Raw genomic sequence first — 24,144 nt, forward strand, 5'->3', positions numbered from 1 at the left:
AAAAAACTGTGATAACTAAAAAGGAACGGAGGGAGTACTAAATTTCTGAGGCAATGTACATTCATTAAAAAAAGGATATTAATTGAACACCACTTTTCACTTTTAGTTTTTTTAGCTATTCACAAACTATTCTTGAAAATAGAATAATTCAAAGTAAAATCATAAATATAAGTAATTAACTGTGTTGAACTTGTCACCAAGAAAATATAAATGAAAAGCAAAAATGAAAGAGATTTAGAATAACTCTCTTAAATATTAAACAATTAACTTATTTTAAGTATTAAAAAAAGGCTCAAAAAAGTATTTATTATGGACTAGAGGGAGTCTAAGGTCTCATTTGTTTTCATTAAGTTTAAGACCTTTGAATCTGAATACACGTTTGAATATTAAGATTTGCATTAAGAACTAGGTGTCTAGATCTGAATACACATCTGAATATTAAGATGTGGTCTCCAAATCTGAACACTGAATGATTATTGTTTGTTTTCAATATCTGAATGTGCATATGATATCAAACATTATATTAATAAATTGTTATAAAAAAATCATTTCATCAGAAAATATTACTTTTTGATTAAAAAAATATCATAATCGTCAAGCATAACATAAAAAAAATCCCGAATGAAAAATATTTTATAGGCACAATATAATATCAAAAAGTTCAATAAGTATGATAGATATTAGTCGAAAAATAATAAATAAGGTATCACATTATCAACGCCTAACATATATTTTGGCTGAATAGAAAACTAAATTATTTTTTATCTTTTTTTCAATAACCTTAATCCAATTCTCTTAACTTGTGAACCTCTAATGTCATTCATGCTTTTTTGTAGCGGACGTTTTCACAAAACATACTAGCACATGTACTGCATAATGGCTCTTCTCATCCAAGTTCATCTAATTTTTTCATATATTCTTCAAATGTAGGTGCACTATTTTTTTAATTAATAACTCCAAAGCAGTTATCATCTTCTCATTAATTTCTAATTCAAACAAATAAGTTTTTATTTTTTCCCAATTTTTTTTTCCAGCTGAAACTGAAGCTTGGAATGTAGAATTATTAGGAGCTCCATTATTTTTGTCACCAACTAGTCCAACAACAATAATATATCAAAGAGTTTCAATAAAATTATTCGCCTAAGACAAAATTCTAATGAGAGACTTCAAATATGTATACATAGTTATTATTTTTAATTATGAATAGTATTTCTTCACTCAAAAACCTTGATGAACATCAATACACTAAAAATATTATTGCAACAAGTGTTCTTGACAAACATCAATACTCCCTAAGAAAATTATTAATATAAAAAAAAATATTTGTAAAGATTATGAAAACTTATCAGTTCAAGAGTATAAAATTGGTGTTTCATTGAGAAAAGAGAGAAAGAAAGTTTGTAGTTGAGAGAGCAAAAGTCACATAAAGACCGAGAGAGGCGATACATTATTATTTTATAACTTATTAAATAAATCTGAATGGATCTGATTCATTCAGACCTTTTTAGGTCCATTAAGAGGCTTTTTGAAAAAAGAAACAAATGGACTTAATGGGCTGAATCAGAATCATTCAGATTCAGACCTAAAAACCAAACACATTTAATGGACTGAATCTGAATGATTAAGATTCAAACCTCTATTAAGTGCAAACAAATGAGGCCTAAGCTAAAGGATCGGTCTTGGAAAATAGAACTGGTATTAACAGATAATTAACCTGTAGGCTATTAGTTATCTTTCCATTAATTTTCTCGATAAATATTATTTATCCATTTTTTTATAAATAAGCTAGTGGGTTAACGAACTTATGATTAAGACCCCAAGTTTTTTTTTAAAAAAAAGACAAAAAGACAAAAATGTTGTTATAGTTATAATAAAGCGATGTTAATTTTAGAGAAATAATGACAATTAATAGTCATTTTCAGAATAAAGAAGTTTAATTATCAACAAAGGCGGAGTCAGAAATAAGAGTTAAGGGGAAACTAATTTCCCTTTTAAAAAAATGAGGGAGGGTTCGAACCCACAACTCTAGTGTGAAAAATATTTCCTTCCTTGATTGTGACCCATCAATCAATTTTATTAATGATTTATATGTATATATAAATATATAATTTTTAGTACAAATACAAAATTTATGAAAAAATTATTGAATTCGTCTGAATTTATGAACCCTACCTAGCTTTATCAACCAACTGCAGTTGTGATAACTTAAAAGAAATCCATTATGGAAGTGAAATAAAACCAACATAATGGAGATAACCGCAGTGACGACACCCCAACGTCAACAAATGTCGTTGGAGAGAAACCTAAAGTAAATTGGTTGGCTTAATTTATTAGCATCTTAATTAATTAATAATACCAATAAACTTTAAGTTTTGGTTATGCTAATGACCAATAGGTATTGCGGCGTCAATATTTTAAATAAAACCTGCCTCAGTTTTTTCTACAAATAAATTACAGACTACAGCTCTTTCTTGTTCAAATGAAGTTGGTGACCACAATCTTCAAAAGATCTACATTAAATTTTTTTTCTTTTTGCCTCTATAAAATACTCAGTTCCTAATACCAACTCGAGCAAAAGATAAATAATTTTGGAGTGAAAATAATAATAATAATAATAATATACATTTAACCTGCCGGCCATCGCTTTACGCGCGAGAGATTGAAAACACTTTATGGTTTATTTGGTCCCTCGGTTATGAATTTTTTTATTTTAGCCTTTAATGATATCTAATTAAGTACATCTAACTTTAATTACTTGAAAATTTGCACTTTGAATCCCCTTTCATATGAATTTCTCAAATTTTCTGAATTATTAAATATTCCATCATTTGATAATTCATGTATCATGTAATTAAAACTTGTATTATTACGTCATATTTGAAGTTAACAAACTTCAAAAAATAGTACAAATATAGCATATTCTCTACATATTTAAAGGGATAAAAAACACATATCTATTTTAATTATTTAAATAATAAGGATATAATTAAGTGTTACTATCCCTCTCTAATAATAATTATGGATTTGGAAAATCTTCATAAGGTTGCAACATGGATTTGGAAAAGTTGTGAAATTTAATCAAAGATACGTAATGATAAATATTCATTAATTGACGTGTTAAATATACCATACCTTTATTATAATATATGAAGCATCGGGTATGAGGCCAAAGTTTCTTTTGAAAAAATAATTCAATGAACGAGTAATCATTTTAATACTATTTTTTTTAGCAAACGAGCCTAACTTCTTCGTTTTATTTTATGATGTAGTTTGATAGAACAAAAAGCTTAAAAAGAAAGAGTATAGCCCTTTGTATTTTGCATGCTTGCACTAAGTGTACGATTTAGCACTCAATGAATTGAGTTAAATTCTAATCCACAAAATCTATATTAAATTATTTTTCTCATCTGTTACAATATTGATGAACACAATAATTTAATCTCTATGTTAGTGAAAGATAATAAGTACTCCTCTGTCCCTAATTACTTGTCCATTTTTTAATTGACACAACTATTAAGAAAACAATTAATGACATAGTGAATTTACCATTTTACCCCTATTAATTATGAAGTGGATGAAAAAATCTACATTTTTAAAAGTAATTAATCATTTAATTGAGGATATAATAGGTAAAAAAAAATGTCATTTCTTAATTTGTCAAAATGGACAAGTAATTAGGAACAACTATAAAAAAAAAAGTGAACAAGTAACTAGAGACAGATGGAGTATCTTATAAAATCAATCAACATATGCATAAAAATTGACCCAAATCACCATAGTTAACAAAAAAAAAGCGTAGTTCAAAAACAAACTATAAATATTTGTGTGGGTATTGATAATTAGTGAAAATAAAATGAAAATTTGTTTTAAAAATAATTATTTCTAAATATATAACGAATATATTTTTCAGGATAGACTAAAACTAAAAATTCATTACAAATTAAAGTTTGATCTCCATCCGTTTACTTTTATTTTTCTAATATACTAAAAATATATTATATTCACCATGACTTATCTAATTGAAAAATAAAAAAATAAATTATCATTTTATACTTATTTTACCCATACTATTAAGTATTATATTTCATTTCCCAATATTTAAATAATTTCGACCAACAATTAGGATATACAATACAACAAATTAAATAAGGGAAGTAGTGTATTCACACGGGTACGCGCAAAATACTCGGGTTCAAAAATGAACCGCTACTGCCAACAAAAGACGTGGGTGGGTAAATCCCGGTTTGGTTAAGGGACGAGAGTGGTCAAAAAGTTAATACGGACTCCCCCAATTATTATACTCTCTCCGTTCCATTTTATGTGAGATAGTTTGATTCAGAAAAAATATATATTTTTAAAACTTGTGATCCAAAATGAATGATAGAAATTTATGTAATTGTAAATCATTTCATTAATAATAAAATAAATATTTTATTAATGTATCCTTCTTTTTTAAACTCACTGAAAAAGAAAGCAAGTCACATTAAATTAAGTCAGAAGTACATAATATAAACTCTATTTTATTTTCATTGATTAATTGAATTAAGAGAGAGAAAATTGAAGCTTCCTTTTTCACACGTGCCCTATTACTTGTAATATTTTATGTATTATTATTTCTAAAGAGCAATAATCATAGACAGTGAGAACACAATATTTAAATTGATTTTCAATCTTTTTCCTCTTTTCTTTTACTTTCTTTCCAGTCAACACAATAATTCAAGCAAGTACAAGTATAAAACACACAAGAATTCTTGACAGACAACATCTGAAACCAAAAGCGTTAATTTCCGACGCTTAATCAGTGTTCCTCAAATATACTAATTGTGATTTTGGAATCTATTTAAATAGGCACGATCTAATCATTAAAGATATATACATCTCCTCAACAATGGATATTTCATCAGCTACATGGTGGTCTGAAATGGTAAGACAAAATAATATATATATGAGCATGTACTAATCTACCTAGTCCTTTTTTTTTTTTTTTTCGCGAATGTTCCCTGTGAATTTTTATAGATAACTTGTGGAGTAGTAATTAGTAACATTTTATTTGACAAATACAGGATGTTATGAATATGAATGATCTTCAATACACTGATCACGGCCAGATGATGGCCACATTTGATGATTTTCCATTCAATAATGACCTATTTACCTCTTGCACCTTCGATAATATTCAAGCTTCTCAAATATTTGAGGAGTTACCAGCCTTTTGCAGTTCAACAAAAGCAATTTACCAGAATAATACCACTTTTTCTTCTCCTCCGCCTTCTTCATCCCCCAGTGTTATTTCCTTTTCCAACTCCAATTCGCCATCAGCCACTCCTACTACTACTGCCCAAAACTACTTTAAAAATTTGAATACATCTGTTAAGACTGAGATTCCATCAGGAACTACTTTAAACTTCTCCTCATCAAATGCTTCTCCTGATTCTGATTACGATGATAGTAAGCAACTATTCCAGGCCATGGGATTTGGCGATGATGATATTTCTCAGACGAAGAAGAAGATGAATTATAGTAGAACGCCTTTGCAGGCTCAAGACCACGTTTTGTCTGAAAGAAAGAGAAGAGAACGACTCACTCAGTACTTCGTAACTCTCTCCACCCTCATCCCTAACCTAAAGAAGGTACTACTCCTAAATTAGTTTTTTCTTATCTCTTTAGTCATTTTTTTGTAACTATTAGCTGGGTAGGGGAAATTAGTCTGTGCTCGTCCTTTTTTGGAAGTATCTCTTTCCATTGACCACAAATAACAGAAAATGAAGAATAAGATCTATATATGTTACTGTAGTAATTAGCAACAACTTTTAGTACATTTGATTTGAACCCTATATTTTTAGGAGTCTTTTAGCTCTTGTTAAAGATTTACAAGTCAATAGAAAATATAGAGTATATCTAGTTTTAGATAAGCTTAATTAAATAGATCTAGCAGCATGATCAACGCGAGTTTTATATATGAGATTTTGTAGCTACTGCAAAATCTTGAGATATGTAGTGTACTTTAATTTTTTTAAGAAAAGAATCTAATTAATTAAGTGCTTCACATCTTCCCTCCACTTTGTATATGAAAATATTGTACACAAAATTCTAAAATAATAGTGTTACTTGGGATTGATTATGGTGTTTTTTCGGTGTTTGTTGATCTCCAACAGTTGGATAAGGCATCAATACTTGGAGATGCGATTACATATATAAAACAACTTGAAGAACAAGTAAAAAGGCTCGACGAAGAAGCTAATAATAAGGAACCAGTAGTACCAGTTAAGAGAATTCGTTTGCTCTCAAATTATGACAATTCTTCAACTTGTAATGAAAACTCCAACAAATCAGTCATCCCAGATATTGAAGTTAGAGCTTCAGATGGAAATGTCCTGATTAGAGTTTGTTGCAAAAAGCAAGAGGGAATAATAAAGGAAATATTCAGCCAAGTAGAAATGTTTCATCTCACAATTACTAGTAGCAGTGTCATCCCATTTGGTTATGATACAACACACATAACTATTGTTGCTCAGGTACTAACTTAATCTTTCGAAATTCATACAACTATTAGATACTCCAATTGTGTTACTTAAGTTTGTTTTCTTTTTTTTTGAAACAGATGGATCATCAGTTGAACATGACAACAGAATATGTTGCCAACAAATTACGTTTATCTATAATGAAGGTTATCAATAGCCATGAATAAGCCATGTCTCTAGTTGCATAGAGAAGAATTTCAAAAGCTAATTTTCAGCTATTTAAGGGACAGTGTTAAATTTAGATTAATGTGAGGGTGGGTTTCATGATCGACTTGGTTTTTGGGTAAAAGGTTTTCATTATTGTGGACTGGGGCATTGTTTTTTGTTTCTTTTTTTCGGGTCACAAAGTTGGGACCCGTTTGATCACAATAGCCCCAGTTCTGCTTTTTACAAATGAGGCTGACTCCCTATTTTTTGACAAGTCATGGAGTAACACTAAGTAGTCATTTTCTTGTTCTCCTTTGGGGGACTGCTAGCTACAGGCCCATACATGTTTGTTTGTTTTTGGGCTTTAGGTAACTAATTTTTGGCCTTCTGTTGTATACTACTCTACAATTGTTTTTGTTTAATTATGTTGATGGTGTAATAAATAGGAGTACATGTTTATTGGTGTTAATTAGTGGAAACTTCTTATCGTCTCTAATTTGGGTATATGAATATGAATAGTGTCATTCTTGTTAGTTCTATAAATTTGACGCATAATACACAGCGATAGGGAAAGAAAATTTAACAAGTAGTGTTTTTTCTTGTAATTTCTTAAATAACACATAAAAATCCATAAATATGAGTGCTCTAAAGAAATTAGTAGCATGCACGTTCTTCTCAATCCTAGCTATAAATTTGCACAATCAAAGAAGATAGACAAATTTCTTAGGTGTACTCTTCCATCGTGCCAACAAAAATCCCCTAAGATAATTCACTACAATGGTCTTTCTAAGGAGTTTCAATACCCACATACGTACAACAACAACATATTCAATGTAGTCTAACATCAAAATGAGATATCTTAAAGTGGTTGTTTTCGATAGACCCCAGCTCAAGCTATAACACTCTAAAAAAAGAATTAAACTCTATCGCCAACAAAATAACTAATGTGATCCTAAATTTTCCACTCCGTTCTACGAAATTATATTTCTATAACAACGTAATCTCCTTCATAAATTTTCTCTATACGCAATATGAGTGAACTCAAAACATAGGTAATTTTGAATTATTAATTAAAAAAATTCCCAGTTACTATGTACATAGTGGCAGAATTATGATACGGTGATGACATTATTTTTTGGTGTCGAAAATTTGACTTCTGGGTAATTTAAATTTTTTTAGGCAACTAATACATAGTTTACTGACTTTAATGTTACAAAAAATAATTTTATGATTTTGGTGTTACACAAAAGTAAATTTAGTGAGCATCAATGAAATTAACCCCAATAACACCCATTTGAATATTAAAATTATAATTCATGAATAGTTTAGGGTATTTATTTTTATGTATTCTATCCTAAAAGTATAAATGATAGTCTTACTTAACTTTATGAAGCTCTTTTTTCCATTTGACTAAACGTTGTCCAAATTAGAACATCAAAAAGTTTCAACTTCTTCTTTTACTTGAATCAAATAAAGGAAGAAATATAATTCAAATGTTTGAAAAGTAGTAGTAGAAAAACTTGATGAACTACCATTACCTTTTAGTAAGTGAAATAATAGAGAAGACTTGGAATTCCTTAGCACCCCCTACTTGAAAATCAACTCAAAAAGTTACTATAATACTATTCCCTGATGCTTCACATTTATTTAATTTTTTAATCATATTCCCTGTTCATTTATTTTGCTTTTTTGGACGGTTAATGCATCATTTAATGGGATAATACGAATCCTTTTTGGTCTCAAAGTTGAACAACTTTAAAAAAATAAGAAATTATTCCTGTCAATCTTGATTTAAAAAATTATTTGGAAATTCTAGGAAACATATAACTATGTAATTACATAGTTTAGTAATTATAGTGATATGTTTATTTTCTCATAACATAATTATAATGTATGTAATTACTCTTTGTTTCATTTTAGTTAAATTGGAGGTAAGAAAAGGGGAAATGGGGGAGGAAATTACAAGGCGGAGCTTACCAAGAAAATAATTTAACCAATATAACTTAGCTATTAAGATTCTCCCTCTTTGCACTCAGTTCAATATTGGTCAAGTAGTTAGTTGACCAGACAAATATAGCAAACAACTTAATGATTTGCTTATTTGAGAAAGTTATTGTTTTGCTTGAACAAATGTATAAAATCAAATTTTGTGAATTATGGACTACACATTATTCATTAACGTTAATATCAATCACATTTAAGTGTCACAATAACACATTTTTCTTATTAATTAATTTAAGAAAATCCTATTTGACCATCCATAAATTGGCTAAAAATGCCAAAGCTCCATCATTTCTATGATAGATGTAACAATAATTGGGCCCAAAAGCCCACAATTGTAGTTTGGTTCGGGTTAGACTGGACCCAGACTGTAGTGGATCATACACTCGCTGAACAGTTTAGCCACTAATGAATTAAGGGTGACATAAGAGTTTCAAAAGGAAAAATCACGCCCTATACACATTTAAGAGTCAATTTTACGGGTTTTGAACATACTTTTAAAAAATTCTTACTTATAACAGTTTATTTACGAGTTATGACATATCATTTAAAGTTAATTTTATTTAAAAATCAATTTCCATTTATTTAATAAATGATTAATCTATTTATGGTTTATTATTATTAATTAATAATATGTAATTAAATTGATTTTTGTTCCTTTTTTAAATCTGAAATTATCAGTTACATAGATGTAGGGATTCACCTACAACAAGTTTCCTTCTTTACCGTTACCACCTCCCATACGTCAATCCCACCCCCTCCAAACCGCCCATACGTCAATCCCTCCCCCCTCCCCCCACGCTCATCCAGTTCTACATGCCATTAACACACTAGCCCAATTTTACCTTCATCTATCACATCTTTCTCACCACCAAACTACACTAACTTTACAATCCTCCATTCAATTTAGTTTTTTCAACAAAATCATGTCGAAGAAAACGGTTGTAACTCCTCGAAAGATCCCTCGATTAGTCGAAGGAACTTCTACGGATGAAATTCATGCTCCATCTTTCAACATTTTGACTCAAACACCGCTGCCAAACATTGTTGAAACTCCGGCTAGGGGTGATTCATCTCTATTGAAAGATCAAAAAAAAAAAAAAAATGACTCAAATAAAAGGGTGAGTCCGATAAATTGAAAGGGGAAGAAGAGGAAGGGGAAAAATGTTGAAACCCCTTTTGATTCTGATTCTGATTCTGATTTTGTTACTGAATCAAAAAAGAAAAAAAGAAAAAAAATAATGAATGTTGAAGTTGCTCAGTCGTCAAAACCATCTACAAGAAGATCCAAAAAAAAAGAAGGAATCAGAAGTCCCAACACCTAAAAAAGACAAAAAAAATTGTTAGGGTAAATATTATATTCAATTTATTTTCACATTATTAAAACTACTGATTTTTTCCTAAAAATATCACATTATTCTTATATTATTTTCGAAATAGTTGTTTGAATGAAACGTGTATGAAATCTGATTAATATGTGTATGATTCTGATTAAACAGTTGATTGTTGGATATTGTATGATTTGTGATATAATAGTGGTATACAAATGATATGAATTGTGTTTTAACAGTAGTGTGATTGTCTATTAACTGTATATACAAAGAGTGAGAATGGCGCGATAAGTGAGAGTGAAGTTACTGGTACGATTGCTAGCAAATTTGGTGGACCTCGCATAGCAAAAGAACATGTTTCGGATACTACCAATTATCCTACACCAAGACCACGTACAAGAAATTTGAAATAGTTGATTGCACCTTCTACTTTTTTAGAATTACATGTTTTTTTTTTTACTTTTGAACAACTTTTTTGTATTTAAGTATTTGATGATATATAATATCATATGTTTTCTTCCAATCAGATACCATCTACATATGAATTACTGTTTGGCTATTATAATTTCAGGATACTAGTAATAAACAGATTTCATACCATTTGGATTCACTATTTTAAAATATCAGTGTGAATCCAAATTGTACAATTAATGGATGAAACGTGTGTGAAATTTGATTAATATGTGTATGACACTCAATTTAATGTTTGATGGTTGGATATTTGTATTAATTGTGATATAATATTGTTATACAAATGATATACATTGTGTGATTATATGAAATTGATTTATTGTTAGTATAATATGTGTGATATAAACTGAAGTTCGTGTTGGAATGAAACTTGAATAAGATTGGTATAAAGTTTGTTATATATTACACTATATTTACACTATCTTATATATTAATCTGGAATAAATTTTATTTCCAAGTATATTAAATCTGTATAAATAATTAATGAATCGCGTATATGAAATCTGGAATCTAAAATCTGAAATTTGTACAAATATTTACACTATCTTTATATATTAATCTGAAATAAATTTTATTTTCTAGTATATGAAATCTGTATGAATAATTAATGAATCATGTATATGAAATCTGAAATCTGAAATCGGAAACCTGTACAAATAGTTACACTATCTTATATATTAATTTGGAATAAATTTTATTTCCAAGTATATGAAATCGTAAAGAAATCTACATTAGCTTTCTTTTGATCTAAAAAAACCTGCACACCAACATCATTGTGGATACTAACAGGGGGACATCTATCACTAATTATATATTTCATCTCTATATTGTGAATATTAACATCTATCATTAGTTGCGATGTTATCGCACTTACTAGACCACTATAAAGACTAGAATACTCATATATAATCCCCTCCATCTGAAAATCAACATATTTCCCTGTTTCATTAAAAAAAAAATAACAATTAGTCTTACATAATACAAAAAAAAAAAAATTATACACACTTGTCATTATTTTTTCATACAAAAATCATTCAAACAGTAAACTACAAACATATTTCATTAAAAAATAAAATTTCAGATTTCATACCCAATTAATACAAATTTCATACATACAATCATCATTTATACCAAATTTATACATTTCTCATACCAAATAGTTCATTCCTTTCACACAAATTTATACATAATTGACAAAACTTATATAAACAATAGCATTTCACATTTCATACCAACTTAAAACATTTTTAATACACTTATTCAAACTTCAAAATAACTTTTTTTACTAACTAGTTAACACACTTTCATACCAACTTAAAACAATTGTCATACAATTCTTCAATACACTTTCGTACCAAATTAATTACAATTACACTAACAAATTCATTCAAAACTATACATTTTAATTCATTTTTTCATGAAAAAAACCAGTAATCAATAATATTACAGAAACTTACCAAGAAAAAAACCAGTTATCAATAATATGGTGACACTAAACCACTACCAAAAAACAGAAACTTACCAAGAAAATCACTAATATTACAATTTCACAACAACTAATAAGTATTATGAACAAAACGTGTTGTTTAAACAAAAAAAATATCACATTCAATATAGTGGCGATTTACAGTTCATTTTTTTTTTCTATTTCATTGAAATCCAAATAAAAATAGTAAACAATTAAAAATACTCACCTGAAGCAACCCATCTTCCGCCATGTTTAATTAATATTGATACGTAGTTGTCCATAACAAAAAAAACACATTTTTTCAACAAAAAAAAAATTCAATTTGTCGCCAATGACAATTTCTGGAAGAAAAACGAAGAGAGAGAACCGAGAAAGAAAAATGGATAAAATCTGTTTTTTAAATTAATTTTAACAAATTGGAGTGAATTAAGGAAACTGAATATTCTTAATTAGTTTGAAATTCCTTAATTCATGCTAATTAATAATTATCTTAAATTAATTCAAATTTAAGATAATCCCTATTTCCGTTTTTTTCATTTTTTCCTTCAGAAACGTTTTATTTTAATTTCTTTTTATCTTTTTATTCTTTTTAAATCAAATGTTTTTAATTATTAAAAATAATTTTTTTTTTAATAATATGTTACAACCTGAAATTTTTAATGTTATAACTTGAAAGTCTAAATCTACTGCTGTTGACAGGCAATTTTGACCCTCCACAATATAAATTAATCATCGAGCTTCTTCAATTTTAAACAATTTTAAATAATCAGTTTTATAAAATTTCAAATAATAATAATAATAATATAGTTTGCAAGTTATTTTAAATAGTCTTGTCACTTTTTATGGTTTTTAGATAGTATATATGTTTACATAATTATGTATATAATTAGTATATTTTATGAATATTTCGAAAATCATCTCAAAAAGATTTTAATTTTTTTTTTTAGTAAGTATTTTATTAGTTTAGTAAATTATAGTTATGATTTTGAGTTATTTAAATTAGCTAGTTTATAATTAAGTTAATTATTTTATTTCGTCAAAATTAAGAAGCTCACTAATTAATTATATTAATTCGTCCTATTTAATTAGTAGTCAAATTTACTAATTTAATCGACTCGACTATGCTCTTAATTTCGATCGGCTACAATTGAAATTCATTTGACCATTTGTTGTAAGTGTAATTTCAACTACATTTTTGCCAACTCCCATAAACCTTTTTCTTCCAAATTTTCGGACCCAAATTGGCCTACTTCCAGACCCATTTTAATTCCCCAATGTTCCATTTCAAATTTCCAACAGCCCCATTCCATTCCCTGCGCCCCAGCCCACTCTTGATAACCGACCCGGCCCATTTATTTTTTTTTTCCCTTCACAAAAAGAAACCCAATTCCAGCAACAATACAGTCAAACTCAACCGCCTCACTCTGTTTCTTCTTCTTCTCTACGCAAGAACATCAAGCAAAAGGCTGCAAACGAAACCCAGAAAATCCGGCAAGAAATCCGCAGACCCACACTCCTCCCATCCCCTCGTCCCCTTTGTCAGAAATCTCCATACTTTCTACTGTTTGCCTTTGAAAAGAGGAAAAAATTCAAAAGGTTTTGAATTTTTGCTCAACAGTTTCCCCTCCCTAAATCGCCTCAACTTTTCCTATAAATAACCTCCCACTCTTAATGATGAGCACGAGTTTGAGCTTAGTTTTTTAGCGCTAAGACATTTTACACTTAAGAATTTCATATCTAGCTTTTTGATTCTAAGTTCCAAGAAGATCGATGCTCGGATTTTCTTAGCGTGTTGTTAGCATATAGATTTCAAAGTAGAAGAATCGCTGCCCTCTCCTGCTCACTTGTCCTAGTCTCGCTGCCCCCGAAAAGGTAATCTCTTTCCCTTTATCAAGTTTTCTCTTTCTGTCGTATTTTTATTTTTTGAAGTTTTCAATTTTAATTATGTCGGCTGCTTTTCTAACCTGGATATGTCATTTACTTATTCATATTTGAAATGGTGTACTAGCTTTCTGTTAAGTATTAACAAATTAGATTTTGTTCCATCAACATGCTTGGTTAGTTATTTAATGGATTATAAGCATCCAGTGTGTGTTCAAGTTCATGGGATAAGATTTTGGCTTTTGGCTTGGACCATTTTTTGGCATCTGTTATTTGCCTAATCTATGTCATCCATGTAGTTCATCTTTATTGCTTCTCTGTTTGTCAAAAAAAAATGATTCGGAAGTTTCATAGTGAATTTGTTTGCTATGTTTCTTGTTCACTGCTTGGTGTCGTTAATCTCTAATAAAGAGAGTAGCCTTGATTTAACAATATATGTAATTTGTGTGGTACATTCTCTTCTCAGCAAAATATGTTCAGTTCTCTTTTTTTTTCAGTTTAATTAAACCGCCATGACTTTATAGCTTTCCTAGTCTTTTAGCGCATGTCAAAACTATCGTGGGTTCATTTTGTGGTATTTTCCTTGCATGTGATTAATCTTTATGTGTTTAGAAGTATTATACTTGAATGAGGTTGACTTTATTTGCCATGATAGGAAGATCTAGTGTTTGGCCATGCCATCTTCATTTTTTTTTCTCAAATGTCGCCTCGCTTCGGATTTGATTTCGCTTAAAATGTTATAATATCTCGTCATGATTTCTCTGTCCCGATATATATCCTTAGGAATACTTAGCGTAGTAATTTGCTCACTTTTCATGTATGTATATCCCCATTTAAGTCTCTTATATCTTAGTTGGCCAGAGTTTTGTCCTTAGGATGACTAAACTTGAATCTTTGGTGTTAATTTCCTCGCGGTTCGGTTGTTATGTTTGGTGGCCTCTCTTTCCAAATGAACAAAAATTAGCTTACTCCGTCGTATCTTCGATTTATGATACCTCTGCGATAAGTGGCTTTATTTATTGGTGGGTGAATAGTTGATTGTTCGTCAAGCTGCTCCTTCTCTCTTTATACATAATTATGTTAATTGCTAATCATTTGTTTGCCATATTGGAGGCTGCTTTTACTACATCCATTTTACTCGCCTAAAACTTTATTCTTGTGTGTGTATACATACGCCTTGAAATTTCCTTGTGCTTAGATTGTGATAGTCTAGTGTTAAATACGTTACTTCCCATCATGTTTTGATTTCCTTCATGCACTGTTAAGTCATAGATGAAGAGTAAGTGTTTCTTCTTTTGATACAGTAGTATTCATTTGTCCTATGGTAGCTTTGGTTATATTTTGTTTCTTTTTAGTGCTTGAATCGTTTTTTATTTCAATCAAATTACACTTCATTTGCTTCTTCGTCTCACATACTAATTTTGTTTTCTTTTTATTTCATTTCTTGTATGCACCCCCTTTCGAGTCCATGGTGGACTTATCTACCTTGCATTGCCGAGTTGGGCCATAAAGGCTCGATTTTTACTTTCCCTCTCTCTCGAGTCAGCCCCCCCATACATCCGGAGACTGTTACAGGCCTCAGAGACCCAACAGGTTGCTGGAAATTATTTCAAAAGCCCAAGAAATGAGTTGTATACATGTTGTATACAGCGTTATACAGCGAATTACAGGTCAAAAGTGCAAAAATACAGAGATGATGTAAAACACAGGTGTTTGGAAGCAGGAGATACACGAAAAGAGTTGATATACATTCCGATATACACTGATATACAGTCAATGTATACAAAAACGGGAATATGGTTAAGATAAAAAATCCCAGCGAAATTGGTCCAAAAGGAGGCCCAAATTCAAATTTCTCCCTTACTCGTTAAATTATTTAATTGTGATTATTTATTGTTTGTTGTTTAACTCTAACTTTATAATCGTAAATCAACTCAGTTGGATCCCCCAAGAGACGAGCCATTTCTCTGTGTTGTTTTGTTTCTAATAAATCTCATTTTATCAAATTTTGTTGTCGTTTATAATCTTTAGTCAAAAATTTCTTTTTTCTTTTATTAGTTTAAAAATAGTTTTTTTCATAAACCAAAAAATGACTCAAAAAACCAACTAATTTAAGTTTCGTTAAAATTCTTATTACTTGTCTCTAATTCAAATATTTCAATTAAGGTCCCATTTTTTCTTAAAAAATAAAAATCGCTCTTTGTTTAACTATTTTCTCAAAGTTAATCTAATAATGTTAATTATTATTATAATATACATACTTAGTCGTTTTCTCAAAAAGGTTAGTCAATTAATAAAAAATGATTTTCATGCCTTAATTTATTAAATTGGTTTAAATTATTATTTCAAAGTGAATAAAATAAATTCTAATTAATCTTGTTTTATTAATATTCTAATCACTTGTATTTCGAGTCAATTGTTCCATTTTGAATCCTTTTCTCTAAAAAATGAAATAGAAGTGCGTCATTTATTTAATCATTTTCTTAAAGTTAATCAATTATTGTAAGTTATTATTTTTTATGTTAAATCGTTATTTTCCTAAAAATAATCAAATACATTTTAGTCAAGTCGCAGGTCAACCGCATGTTAGCGGGCACTTCGAATGCTTAACCCCTTCTCGAAGTGTAAATTGAACCCCGAACCCTCTTTGGCATTTTCAAATGATTTTTTCTGTTTAAGTCTTTGAAAATTATAAGTTTTCTTAATTTCTTTAAAAAATTAAGTGGCGACTCTTTTCTAAGTATTTTTTCTGAAATTGTTTTATACTTAGAACATTTCAAAAAGTGATTTTTTCTAAAGATAGGAAAATTACGGCATAACAACTGCTATAACTCGAAAATATTAGTATAATATATGTCATATTAGAAATTTTCACATTTCAAAATGAAAAAAAAGTGACACAAGTTTTAATTATTGAATAGAGGTGATACTTTTAAAATTAGTGCTAATGACGCTAATTTTAAAACCCTCAAGTTATATTATTTACATAAAAGCCCTATTTTCCTCAATTCCACACCCTCCCTTCTCTCCACCCTTTTGCCGCTGACATCCCCTCCCCTGCTGCCATCGTAACCAATGTCGTCACCACATCCTCCTCTACCACAATCATCAGTTCTTCCTCCATTGCCATCACTCTCTTATTCTTCTTCTTTTACCACCATTGCTGCCACCTCCTTCTTCTCAATCTCTGCCTCCACAACAACCATCACCTCCACCTTCGTTGTTATCACCAACATCTCATCTGCCACTCTACCACCCTCTTTTTTACCTCCCTTGCTACAACAACTATTGTAGTTGTTGCAGCAACTTGAGCAGTTGCTGAAAAATCTTCAACAGTTGCTACAATAACTTCAACAGTTGCTGAAACAACTTCAACAATTGCTACAATAACATCAGCAGTTATTGCGACAACTTCAGTTATTGCGACAACTTCAGTTGTTGCTTGATTTTCTACAAAAAGACAATTCAATGACTTCAACTTCAAAATTTTTAAAATTAAAGCTAATTAGTTTGTGAAATAGGATCAACAAGAGAAAGAAAAAACGTGATAAAAATAATGAACGACAACTATAATGATAGCAACAACAAAGAAGAACAAGTAAATGGAAGAAGAGAAAAAGAAATGAAGAAGAAGAAGACATCTGGAAAGAGAAATAAAGAAGGAAGAAGAGGGAGAAAGAAATCTTGAAAGAGATTTTAAATTTTGAAATTTAAGAAGAGATGGAAAACTTTTCAAACATTTTGAAATTAAAAATTGAGTTTATTTTGAATATTTTTAAAAGTTTAGAAGTTTTAAATATTACATTTTAGATCCCAATTATCTTAATCACTAATTAAAAAAAGGGAAAAAGGACAAATATACCCCCGAACTATCGTAAATGGTATCTAAATACCCTCCGTTATACTTTTAGAACTCGGATGCCCCTACCGTCTAATTTTTGGAACGTGTATACCATTTGGACTAATGGGGGGACACGTGTCACGATCTTAACAACCTATCCAAAATTTATTTAATTTTTACATCCAATCAAAAAATTGACCCAACTAATAAAAAACCCACCCAAATAATTTTTGACCCGCACCAAAATAAATCTAATTTTTCCTTTCTTCTTTAGTCCAAGAACCAGTCACACAAAGAACTGCAGCGACTCCATCTTCTCCCGCGAAGTTCCAGATACGAGACCATCTCTAACTGTTATCGAACCTAACCTCCCTCACTCCAGCGAAATCAACGGGGTAGTGACCCTTAATCCACCAAGAAACCTGACCACCACTCACCCATCTCTCCCTCGCGGTTGCTCCAACAGCTCCGGCGAACCAAACCAGCGACCATAGAATGGATTTATAGTCGCTAAACTCAATAACTTTTTTACATAGCTGAAACTTTGAAAAATGAAGATTGTAGGACTGAAAGCCAAGAAAAGAGATCTGTGAAAATCCAAAAATCAACAATACACTCAATAATCACACTACAATGAGAAATATAAAATAAAATCTGTCCTAAATCAGACAAGAAAAATATGGGAGGATAGGGAACAAACATACCTCTAGCTCTCTTTACATAGCTTCAACAATGGAGATCAAGAAGATACTCCGTAACCCATAACTAATCTGTGGCGTGGGAATGTTCTTAGATTCCAAAATGTACCACAAAAAAAAGATTTATGGGTAAGCAAGAAGATAAAACGATGGAAAATTGCCTCTAACATTAGAAAAACCAAACTCAATTTCATCAAACTGAAAACCACCCAAAGTGTTGTATGTATGAGTTTCCAACTCTGTTTCTATCCTTTATTCTGTTAAAAAAAAAGTTGATGAGAATATCTTAAATTGGAGTATGTAATATGAGATTTAACTAAAGAACAAAAGAAAATATCTAATGGATTCTCTGTTAGAAAGGAAAAGATTAGAGAAGATGGTCTATTGGGGTTTTGGTTATAATTTCGGTGCGGGTCTAAAATTATTCGGGTGGTTTTTTTTATTATTCGGGTCAGTTTTTTAATTGAAAATAAAAATTAAATAAATTCTGGATAGGTTGTTAAGATCGTGACACGTGTCCCTCCGTTAGTCCAAAGGGTATACACGCTCCAAAAATTTGACGGTAGGGGCATCAGAGTTCTAAAAGTATAACGGAGGATATTTAGATACCATTTGCGATAGTTCGAGGGTATATTTGTCCTTTTTCCTATTAAAAAAAGTTTGACTTGATCAATCTTTTTTTGTCACCAATTTTAGTTTCAACAATTTTTTGTCACCTCCTCCTCAATTTACTCATGAAACTCGTTCTTCTTTCCATGGATGTCGTGGTTCAGTTATCTTTGATCAACAAAATTGACATGCATGGCCGTAGAGAAACGACGAACGTAACTATAAAAAATTACATAATAGAAAGAGGAAGAAGTAGAGATCAATGAAGAAGGATGTGGTGGTTTTGGCAGCAGTGACGACGGTTTCCACGGTCGTAGCGGCGGTGCTTTTGGTGAGGCAATGGAAGCGACGTAGCGAGCAACGATGGAGGCATGCAGAACGCATCCTCCGAAAATTCGCAAGAGAATGTGCAACACCTGTTCCTAAATTATGGCAAATTGCTGATGATCTCGTTGCTCAGATGCACGCTGATCTAACTTCAACTCAATCCACCCTTCAAATGTTTCCTTCTTGCTTACCTTCACTCCCAAATGGGTACCTACTACACTTTTCATTTCTAGATTATTCTCTATTGTTGATTACATTTTCCAATTTACACCGAGGATTTGGGAAAGAGAGAAAGGGAATATGCTAATAAGGTTGGGTGTTTTTGATAGATTTTGAGATTAATTGGATATTGAATTTGAAGTCAGTAAGTGCGTAGTACTACTATATATACTGAAAAACTTTGTTGTAGTTAGGACAATGCTCATCATTAATTGTGTGTATATATATATATATAATGTCAGTGATGAGAAAGGTCTATTCTATGGGATTAATCTTCGCGGAACTAATTTCATCATTGTTCAAGCACGACTTGGAGGAAGAGATGCACCCATGTCACGTATTGGAGGAAGAAGTGAACCCATTTCTGATCTATACAGACAGGAAATTCCAATTCCTCCCAACATAATAGAGGCCACCTCCCAGGTATATATGTATAATGTTGTGTGCTCTTAGAAATTTAACTTTTTGGTACTTCATAGCAATAGGTCTTATTCAATTGTACGAAATATATTTGATTATAATAAGTGTTTATATGATGAAATTCCTAATTCACCCAAACTTTTATAATAGTTCTTTTTGACTGGTGAAAGATTCTAAATACTCACTATGGGTTATTAACTCTCTGTTAATACAACTCTGACATAAGAAATATTCCCTTCAACATTATCAAATTGAGATTATTATAGAAGCAGCCAGGTTGGGTAATCAAACTTTATGAATTGAAGTAAAAGTTTTGATAGTTTAATTATCTCTTTACAAGTCATAACAAAAACTTCTAAATCAAGTAGGTTAAACTACAATGAATAAGATCCTTATGATTTCGAACTTACAGTGTAAATGAAGAGCTACAAAGAATGTAACCTATTCTAATGACTTGCTCCTTCAATAGAATAGGTCGCCTTCAAAAGAAAGAAAGAAAATGGTGGAACATGTTAAACATAATAATTTCATTCAATGTGTTCATGACTAGTTTTGTTTTGGTGAATTTCCAATTTTTTTTCTAATTGTTTTAGGATATATATGAGTAGCATTACAAATTCTGTAAGCTGAATACTGAATTTTGATGTCTTATCTGTATCGTTTTAAGAATTTAAATCTTTGAACGTTAAAAGTACTACTTGTAGGTATGACATAGCCAAAAGTTATTATAAAATTTTAATTTGATTTACTATATTTAAAAATTTGTAGGATACTGATACTACTGCAAGTTGCAACTATATATGTTATTTTCATTTCTACATAAAATATTTAAACTAAATTTAAGTTTGTGTTAAAAAGTTAAAGTAAGCATCAAGTGTGCATACAAAGAATGCAGTCATTTCAAAAGTTTGTGAAGCATTTAAGATTACAGTTATTTTATTAGATGATTTTCATGTCACTTATTGTGGCCATTCCTAAATACTGAAATTAGATATGAAAAATGGCATTGGTCATAAACTTAATGTGGCCATATAGGTTTGTTATTGTTAAATTGATTTTTTTTTACTGTCCTCTCTTTTTTTTCTATGTTCTTTTAATTTCATCAAATCTTGAAAATCGTAATAAGTTTCTTTTGATGTTTGTTAGACAATTTTACGGCTGAAGCTTTGTTAAGGTGACATAGACGCAGTTTGTTACTAGTAGTCTTCGCAAGTCAAGTAGTGTCAAAACTATATATGATGTTAATTGTTGCTATATATAGGTTTGAAGTTTTCCTTTTGAACCTCTTTCAGGAATTATTTGATTGGATAACTGTGGAGCTTGGAAAATTCATCTCTATGCATAGTGAAGGTTTACAAGGAGGAGAAAAAAATCTGGGATTCACAGTATCACCTACAATTGCAGAAGTAGCTGCCTCCAAGGAAACAGCCATTACGTGGAAGAATTCATTATTAGGAGATGCAGTTGAGTCTTTCTATACCTAAGTAGATTTAAATATATTTTCTCTAATGGACCGAGATTTTCTGAAACAAATATTTTTTTTGTGCATTTGGAATTTGAAAACAATCAACGTACATATTTGCAAAGATTCAACTACAAGAAAAGATATTTAGGTGTATATGGTTATCAAGCACAATGGCTCGCTCATTTGATGATTATTCTTTCTACTTTCCTTTCCACACTTGCAAGCCATAATTAATATTGATTCACATGAATATGTTACTACGTCGTAATCTCAGGCAGGGAACAAGTTGTTGAATGAAATCAATATCGCCATGGAGAAGCACAGTGTTGATAAGCGAGTTTTTGCCCTGGTATAAGCGGATCTTCCCTTTTAGTACAGCAGAAATAGTACACTTATTTACATAGAATCTTTATTAAAACATCGGGTTGCAATTATATATGCAGGTTGATGATACTATTGGAGTTTTGGCTGGAGGAAGGTATTACAGTAAAGAGAGTGTGGCTGCAGTCACTCTAGGGATGGGCACTAATGCGGCTTATATAGAATCAGCACAATCCGTCGTAAAATGGCCTGATCAGACTCCAAAACCAGAAGAAATAGTAAATTCTGGTGACAACATTTCTAAGTATACCATTCTATAAAATGTTACAATGATTCACTGTAGTGCTTGGTTATGCAGGCAATTAATACCCAATGGGGGAATTTTAGATCCTCCCATCTTCCAATTACAGAGTTTGATACATTGTTAGATGCTGAAAGTTCATATCCTGGTAGCCAGGTGGATACTTAAAACTTTTCTGCCCCCTCAGGTTCCCTGTGATCTCTATGAACTACATTAACTCCTTAATCTCATTTTGTCTTCAGATATTTGAGAAGCTTATTTCAGGTACATATTTAGGAGAAACTGTTAGAAGAGTCTTATTAAAGATGGCTCAGGAATCAGCTTTATTTGGAGATACTGTACCACCTAAGCTAGCAATTCCATATACGTTGAGGTAACATACATTATTTTTTTAATCAGTGACATATACAATGCTTGGGATCTTATGGTTCTTTTTTTAAAAAACTCAACTACAGCTTTTCTTTCTTTCTTTTCCGAAACTACCTTTAAAATGAATTTATCCCCATCAATTGTACTGAAATGTTGCATTTTTCCTCTTTCTTTGTGGAAATTGCCCTACCAACCAAGCAGCCTGGATGTGCAATGTTTTCTCCATCTCTGTGTCTAATAGGGACAAATATCAAAAATGCTTTTTGGATAGTGTATAGTAATTAATAGATTACATAACAGATTGGAAGTAAAATCAACTTGAAACAATGGCATTTTTGAACTCCATATTTGTAATTGACATAATTACTGTCATGCTATGATTTCTATTATTGACTATAGCTCTTGGCAGGTCCCCCGATATGGCTGCTATGCATCAAGACACTTCAGAGGATTATGAAATAATTGATGAGAAACTTGGAGAAATTTTTGAGGTAGGGCAATTAAAGCAGAATTGTCAAATTTAAGTAATTTGCTAGTAAGTGTTCTTGCAGTTTCTCCATTACTATTTTTCATTTTTGTAGCGCAGGAGAGGGTTAAGTACGTGATTTCTCTAGTTATAGTGCTTTTTTGTGTAGGCTGTTTCGTGCATTACATACAAGTAGATTATGTTTACAGATTTTTGCTTGCTAATTAGCAGTCTGCTGATTGCAGATAACTAACTCTACAACCATGGCAAGAGAACTAATTGCAGAGATCTGTGATGTTGTAGCAGAACGTGGAGCTCGCTTAGTTGGAGCTGGCATCGTAGGGATTGTAAAGAAACTAGACAGACTTTCTAATAGGATTAGCATTATTACTGTAGAAGGTGGTGTCTATGAGCATTATCGTGTTTTCAGGAACTATCTGCATAGCAGTGTATGGGAGATGCTTGGCGATGAACTCTCTGACAATGTGATTATTGAGCATTCTCATGGTGGTTCTGGAGCCAGTTCCATCTATATTGCTGCTTCACAACCATAAACCTCTCAAATTCATAGTAACTTGGCTCTTTAAGCCAGGATAGATAGTTACATCATTTGTATTCTTTTACATCCCAGATCAACTGAAAACAATATATCATTATATCTTACAACAAGGATTTGTATTTCGTTTACTGCTTCTTGTTTGTGGAAGCAACAAGCTAAGTGGCAGATTTACATACATAATGTGTAAGATTAGATACTATATTTCATTGTGTGATGATTACTAATTATCTTGTTAAGCACATCAATTAGTCCTTCTACAGTATTATACATAAGCTTTAAGACTCTTGTTGTCTTTTTTCTGGTATAGGAAGATGTACTTTTTTGAAGATAGAAATGATGGTGCAATCACAAGGATGAGTCCCCATTACTAGCTTAAAGAAAGTACTGTTACAGAGAGACTGAAAAGGACTAGAGCAGCCAAGGTAAAACACCAATCTGTCTTGTTTGTTGTCTTCAAAAATAAGGTTACCTCTACTTATGGGAAAAGGTTCGATTTAACAAATCGAATTCTCGAATGTTTATATCCCTCCATTCCATAATAAATGAGAAATAACAAGCATAGAGACAAAGGCAACCCCACCACCCCCAAAATTTGAAGACTATTTATATGAAATGTGTTGCTTGATGTTAACCATATTGTATCAACTGTTACTTTCAAGCATCTAATACGTCTAATGGAAGTTGGGCCTATTAGGCAGACTTTTTGGAATATCCCATATGCACAGCCCA

General features: G+C 30.8%; 2 protein-coding genes across 2 annotated transcripts; both read left to right on the forward strand.

Moving 5' to 3' along the window:
• Nucleotides 1-4,888: 4,888 nt before the first annotated feature.
• LOC125846374 (transcription factor bHLH18-like) lies at nt 4,889-6,688 on the forward strand. The gene is made up of 4 exons (XM_049525780.1): nt 4,889-4,924; nt 5,064-5,630; nt 6,156-6,515; nt 6,602-6,688. Exons 1-4 carry the CDS (start codon nt 4,889-4,891, stop codon nt 6,686-6,688), a joined length of 1,050 nt encoding a protein of 349 aa, XP_049381737.1.
• A 12,520-nt stretch (nt 6,689-19,208) lies between these two features.
• Nucleotides 19,209-23,473, forward strand: LOC125846356 (probable hexokinase-like 2 protein). The gene is made up of 9 exons (XM_049525756.1): nt 19,209-19,502; nt 19,757-19,937; nt 21,227-21,397; nt 21,674-21,748; nt 21,843-21,998; nt 22,079-22,177; nt 22,264-22,394; nt 22,800-22,881; nt 23,102-23,473. The coding sequence occupies exons 1-9, from the start codon at nt 19,231-19,233 to the stop codon at nt 23,408-23,410; spliced, it is 1,476 nt and encodes a 491-aa protein (XP_049381713.1). The 5' UTR covers nt 19,209-19,230; the 3' UTR covers nt 23,411-23,473.
• Nucleotides 23,474-24,144: the final 671 nt, after the last annotated feature.

Source organism: Solanum stenotomum, chromosome 12 (genome assembly GCF_019186545.1).
Source record: "Solanum stenotomum isolate F172 chromosome 12, ASM1918654v1, whole genome shotgun sequence".
Classification (NCBI taxonomy): domain Eukaryota; kingdom Viridiplantae; phylum Streptophyta; class Magnoliopsida; order Solanales; family Solanaceae; genus Solanum; species Solanum stenotomum.

Excerpts from the sequence above, each read along its gene's own strand:
- LOC125846374 (XM_049525780.1), top strand. The coding sequence starts at position 4,889 with ATGGATATTTCATCAGCTACATGGTGGTCTGAAATG. Across the intron at positions 5,631-6,155 it reads TCATCCCTAACCTAAAGAAG|TTGGATAAGGCATCAATACT; the intron begins GTACTACTCCTA and ends GATCTCCAACAG. Across the intron at positions 6,516-6,601 it reads ACATAACTATTGTTGCTCAG|ATGGATCATCAGTTGAACAT; the intron begins GTACTAACTTAA and ends TTTTTGAAACAG.
- LOC125846356 (XM_049525756.1), top strand. The coding sequence starts at position 19,231 with ATGAAGAAGGATGTGGTGGTTTTGGCAGCAGTGACGACGGTTTCCACG. Across the intron at positions 21,749-21,842 it reads ATAAGCGAGTTTTTGCCCTG|GTTGATGATACTATTGGAGT; the intron begins GTATAAGCGGAT and ends TTATATATGCAG. Across the intron at positions 21,999-22,078 it reads CTCCAAAACCAGAAGAAATA|GCAATTAATACCCAATGGGG; the intron begins GTAAATTCTGGT and ends TTGGTTATGCAG.